The 6,544-nt window shown below is 36.8% G+C and overlaps 1 protein-coding gene across 1 annotated transcript in view; it reads right to left on the bottom strand.

Moving 5' to 3' along the window:
• SLC28A3 (solute carrier family 28 member 3) overlaps positions 1–6,544 on the bottom strand; it is a 101,974-nt gene that overhangs the window by 52,982 nt on the left and 42,448 nt on the right. Inside the window, exons 2-3 of the mRNA XM_088470188.1 lie at positions 2,315–2,398; positions 885–943 (exon numbers count right to left, since the gene is read on the bottom strand). Coding sequence (XP_088326314.1) covers positions 885–943; positions 2,315–2,398 — 143 coding nt within the window. The remainder of the gene's footprint in view (positions 1–884; positions 944–2,314; positions 2,399–6,544) is intronic.

The following is a 6,544-nucleotide window of genomic DNA, read 5'->3' as shown; positions in this document are numbered from 1 at the left end:
ACGGAACATAGTCAGCTGGAGTAACGTGAGTAAATCTGTGAAGCTGCTGGGGGCGCCCCGGACTTTACTATGTAATACAATCTGGTGCTGTCACAGACGGCCTGATTTCAATAACAATTCACGGCTAAGTACGGAAGACTGTGTGAAACATTTAAACACTATACATTAAGCAGAGATACTGCTATTGAGATCGCTTTTTTTCTCTCTGCAGGATAGACATTCATTTCAACCATTTAGATAACAGCTTTCCGGGACTTTTTTGTTGTAACTAACAGATCAAAGGTCACAGAATATCCACGGGATCATTTACTATAATATTTGATGTGATATACATTTTAGTAATGGAGCATATTTAAATGATTTTAGATATATATATGTATAAATGTATGTTTTAGTTTTATGTGTGATCTAATTTTCATGTATATTTACCATTAAATAGATTATTATTCAGTGTAACCACCGCTGCATTGTGATGTAATTTGTTGTACATTCGCGCTCCTGTGTCTGCATGTCCAAGTCATCAGATTAAAATGTGTCTTTGTACATTTCCTCTCCTGATACTCAATGGATGAACTCATGGATCTCATTTCCCCCATGTCCTTTACATACAATTGCAAATCAGATAGTGGAGCTCAATGAAAAATAAACAGTAGAATACGTAACTTCTACAACCAATGGTCAGCATGATCTGTAGGTTTCCATCATTACCATACAATTAGTATTAGTTCTCTACAAATGTGTCAGTTTCAGTCTGACAGTCAGTAATTATGTTAAGAGCAGAGCAATGATCCCAGTGCCTCTACTGTTATGAATGAGTCTATACTGTAAGAAGTGAACCATATGCACTGAAGCTTAAATGTTTTAGCAAAGAATGTATACTGTACCTTTTCTTTTTCATGACTCCATCACTTTTTGTTATAGAATTTTGACTCTCGTCATCAAGCTGGAAAAATCAAAAAATGAACTAAAAAGGCAACACACTGAAGAGCAATTAGGCCGCACGGCAGTCTCCTAACAATTAGGTGGTACTCCCTGCAGTCTGGAAGAGTAGGCAAATCTCCCGGAGCCAGCCACCACCTGGCCGCAGTAGCTGCACACACCCCCTCGCAGCTGCCCACTTACTGAACAAAAGTGGGTTGTCCGGGGAGAGATGACACAATTTGCGGCTTCATAGCCTCACACCCTGTCGGCACTGTATAGCGGGGGATGGGGCCACAAAGACGTGAATGCGCCACCACTCCCCCCACCTATACCATTGTCACGCTCCCTGCTGTGACGGGTCTGCAGATCTGAGGGGGGAGCCAGAAAGTCATCAAGTATGCTGCATGGCAGCGCAGTGGTTAGCATTGCGGCCTCACAGCACTGAAGTGATGTGTTTGACCCCTTACAAAAGCACTATTGCTGTGAAGTTTGTATGTTCTCCCCATGTTTGCTGGGTTACATCTGGTTGTTCCAGTTTCATCACACACTCCAAAATCATACTAGTAGGTTAATAGTATTTTTGTCAACCCTGAGTATGTATATCCATGGGGTAAGGAATACAAATTGTAAGCTCCGCTGGGGCAGGTAGTGATGTGAATTGTTAAATATTCTCAGTAAAGTGCTGCACTGTATAAATAACTGTTAATAAAATAATCTGATGACAATTATATTTTTTAGAGGACATTTTACATAAATTAATATTACTGATGTATCATTTATTTATTTGTTCAGCTTGTAAATGGAGATGTAACTATTTATTGTACAAGGCAGGCCAAGAACATTTTCACTTATACAATTAAGTTCTGCGTGAAGGGTTGTTAAAGTTTTAGAATTTGTGACCCAAGATCAAAAATCTTTAAGTGCTTAAGATGTGTTAATAGATAGTGCTTGGTCTACGTAAAGAATTAAACACTGATGTACAGAAGGTTCAGATGTAGTATTTGGTTAATGTTAGCATACGCAATTCCAGTGGTTTTCTTTAGGCTAATGTACATAATAATATTTGTTTATTTATTTTTTATTAACATTTCCTTATATAGCGCCAGTATATTCCTTTTGCGCTTTACATTTGGGAACAAAACAGTAATAGAACAGTAATAAAACAAGACAGGGTAAATAACAGACAAAAAGGTCAGAGGGCCCTGCTCGCAAATTTGCTATCTATAGGATTTATAGAATATGCTGAGGATAGTATTCATTTATATAATGAATTTTCTATGTATACTGTACATTTCACTAGAAATACTAGATTACCTTCTTTCAGACATAGCATCCTTTGTCTTAGACTTACTAAATTAAAATAACACTATTAATAAGAAGTACATTTTCTTACCTGGCAAATTACAGAATCTCCATTGACGTTCTTTCTGTTGTGTAAATCATTTTTGACCGTTTCTTCATACTCAGACTCATCATTCTATGTCAGTAAAATATATAGATTACATACTGTATTATAAAGCAATTAATACATTAAGCTGCAAACTGTGGTTTAAGTATAGTGGAATACTTATTAATTAACAGAAATATCTGCAGATTCAATTAACATTACTATTATTATTTATGTATAAAGTGTCTCAAGGGGATAAAACAAACAACAAGTAACGTAAATACAAACTGATACAAACAATTGCACATCTCTATAAATACATAATTATATTGTGCAGTTAACAAAATTATGTAGCGAATATTAAGGGGACATAGTTGGACAAAAAGATGAGGTGAGTTTAGAGTAGGTGAGCAGAAAGACTGCAGAGGTAGGTGGTGTGGTAGTAAGCTGGAAAAAAAGTAATTTTAAGGGCAAGTTTGTAGGATGGGAGGCTGGACTAAAGTTGAATTGATTTATATGGAATAAAGAAAATTGGTGTTAGGACAAACAATATAATACCTTGCACATTTCCTTCATAATCCCTTCCCCAAATACATGGCCCAATTGTTTTCTTATGATCCCTAACTCTAATAGAAAACTTCCAAAAATAAGAGGAACACATTTCAATTAGATTAAATAAACTATAGGGGTAAATTTACTAAGAATCTTGTCTGGCTGAATATTAAACACGCTTGACATCGCATGGACACAAGTGAGTTTGTTTCAAACAAACTCACAAATTTACTAAGAATTGTGTCTGACTGAATCATGTTTTCCGATGTTGTATGCAATCGTGTTTGCAAGTGTGTGTTCAGTTGTATTTGGCCTGAACACAATAGACCTGACTGTCAGTAGCACGTTTACCAGAAGCGCTGCACAGATCACTGGGATCTGTGCAGCCTTGTGAGTGTAATAATGTAATGAAAATGTTAATTTTTTTAGAAAAAATTAGTGGGGCCCCACCCAAAAGCATAACCAGCCTTAGTAAAGGAAAATCGGGGGGAAAACCCAATGCGGGGTTCCCCCTATTTTCCTTTAGCCAGCACTTGGCTGAACTGTGCTTGCAATACAGCAAGGAGACACACAGTGTGGAGTCCCTCTGCCATAATGTAAACCAGTCTCAAACTGATCAGCCCAGGTTCCCCCCTCTGAAGTATCAACCAGCGCTCTTCCATGCGCTCTTCCCTGCATCCCTGGTGGAGGTGAGTGCAGGGGTATTGGTGTAATTAAAGAGTTAAGATCATTTTTCATAGTGGAACTACTCGTACCAGCATGCCTGCCATGTGGCACTTGTAGAACCATAAGTACCAGCAGGCTGCTGGCACCAGTACCCCCACTGTGGAAAACATAAAAACATGACAAGACACCCACATCAAAGGTTCAAAGGTTTTAGTATTTTATTAAACATTCACTCATCAGCACTCACACTCACACCCACTCAAAATACATGATTATCTACTCCCTGGCGCAGATCGGTCCTCTTGTCCAGTAGGTATCCCAGTCTTCAGAAAATAAATAAATGAGTGACCAGGTCTAACAACAGCGCCATACTGTAACTACAGTATAACGCTAGCTGAATGACAGGAAACCTATGAGGTATAGGGAACCACATGTTGGCTATGCTTTTTTGGGGGGACCGCACATCATGGGCACATATGCACAAATTCCATACGGCTGTGGCATTAGCATAGAATTGCAGTCGGGCTGCAGAAAAAGATGCCAGGATGCATTTGTACACTTTTTACAGACACCTTCTCCTGCTAGGGGCAGTTCCAGGTGGCGACTGAAAACAAAATAGGGAGTCCCACAGTCAGTGATTCTCAAGTTGGTTGCATGTCTGGACACCGGTCAATCCAAGTATGAACCCAAAAATACCTAAAACACAAATATTGGGGGTGAGAAAGCACCCACAACACACATTGAGCTTGTGCCTATGCACAAACTTCCCAACTTTTCAAAAGTCCAAGATAAATACTTGAGAGTCAAATACACTTTTTATTCATGCAAAGTGCAGAAAACAAAGCCAATTATTTACAGTAAAACACCTGAAATCCATAAATCACTCAGTAATATATATAATTAAATCTATTATAAAGCTAGCATATAAATGTACTGTTAAAAGCAATTGCAATAGTTCATCTATACTGGCATATCTTACATTTAATTAAAAAAATACAAACACCTAGAAAGTACAGTTAGCATAAAGGCTTAGGTATTTATCATGTAATATATACAACATAGAAGTTTCATCTGTGCAGCATTTCATTGGGGAAAATAAATAATTTAGCTATGAAAATTGTGTCTGCAATGAAGAATTACTCATAATGGTCTAGCTTTAATTATTATACCTGGCTTAACAAAATGATGTTGACGCTGGAGGCGATAATTGCCTAAAGGACAAATCAACAGGCCTTACTAGTGTACAGTATATGGCCACTTTTCTCAGCCTATGTGGGCAAGGTGCTTCTAAAATAAGAATGACCAAATACCAGTCCAGTTATCACAGATAATCAACTAAAGCCGGTGACTTTACCTAATGCTTAACATCCAACTCACAATATTGTAAATTCTTAGGACTTAGAAATTTGCAACCCTACCATAGTGGTAAATTCTAAATAACATTTGTATGAACTTATTGAGTAGATACCAGTATCTTGAGTGCATTAATTTTCTTGGAACCAAGTTCAGTGTTACACATTCCGGGCCAAAAAAATCAGGACTCTCATGGGAAAATTAGGACAAATAGGAACTCTACAAAACATATTTTGTAACCTTGATCCATTTTTACTCTTCCTTTTCCTTACATTTTAGTAATAATTCTTTACTATTTCAATATTTTATTTTCAATTTCTTCCTATGTAAACTGTATTGTATGTAAATATTTTTATTTGTAGTATCTTTGAAAGGCAAAGTTCAGTACTAAATAATAGAGATGAGTGATTCGGCTTCCGCTCGTATCTTCCCACCAAATTCGGATCTCAGAACGAGACACAACGTCAATTTTCACAGACATCTGGGACCAAATGTAATTGGGTGAGAGTCTAGAAAATGTGAGAGTTTAGCAGTAAACTCTCACACTATTACATTGGTTGAGTTGTATTGGGAAAACATCTGGATGAGAGTTTTTTGAGTGTGAAAAACATGCAAATTTGCATATTACAGTGACCAAGTTTAAAAAGTGTGAGAAAACTCTCACATTTTCTAAACTCTCATCCTAATAAATTTGTCCCCTAGTCACCGATGTCCGCGAAAGATGATCTTTGTCTGTGAAAGATATTATTTTGCCTTGTTCTAAGATCTGAACTTGCTGGGAAAAACCAAGCCAAAACCGAACTACTCATTTCTACTATATAAACTGAATTAAAAAGATAGATAAAAACAACTGCTTATATCTTACAACCTCACAGATAATTACAGTGATCTTTAAACTATTTTAAAACAGACTGCAAACCTTTTCTTGCCTCAACTTTAGCTAATATGTTTATGGGTTTATGGGACGATACGAGAATTTGGAACAATAGTGTACATATAATTAAGTGGGCAAGGTTTATAGATGACATTTTGTTTATATGGCAGGGAACAGAGGAAGTTATTGTTGAACTTTGTGATTCCCTTAATCAGAACTCTTATAACATGACACTTTTCCTTTAATATCAGCAAAAAAGAACTAAACTTTTTAGACTTTACCCTATATATACACATTATAACTGTATAGAAATGAGGAATTATCAACCAGATAAAGTAATTCTTACATTAATACCAATAACAACCATCATCCAATGTGACTTAAATATGTCCCAAGAGGCCAAATCATACACATTTGTAGAAACTGTTAACAATAACAACAAGAACTTTCAACAACATGTGGGTGAACTAAAAACTACATTTATAGCAAAATGATATACCCCTGCTTGGATTAATAAAAATATTGAGAAAATGATAGAATAGAACAGGGAGGAATTAATAAATTACAAACATTTAGGAAATAAAACAAAAATAAGTTTGCCTTTTATATCTAAGTTTAAGGGGCAGTACAGGCAAGTGAAAAACATAGGGTCTGATTCAGAGTTGGGAATAGAGGGCCTGATTCAGAGCCGGACGATATTTGCGCTCGCTCGTTCAGAAAAAGGGGCCGGATATTTAAATAGAGCGCTCACTCTTTGCGGTCTGTTGACGCCTCTATGTCTGAACGAGTGA

Source organism: Taudactylus pleione, unplaced genomic scaffold (assembly GCF_031769625.1).
Source record: "Taudactylus pleione unplaced genomic scaffold, aTauple2 ptg000095l, whole genome shotgun sequence".
Classification (NCBI taxonomy): Eukaryota; Metazoa; Chordata; class Amphibia; order Anura; family Myobatrachidae; genus Taudactylus; species Taudactylus pleione.
The sequence above is the reverse complement of the archived record's forward strand: the minus strand, read 5'-3'. Positions and strand labels throughout refer to the sequence as shown.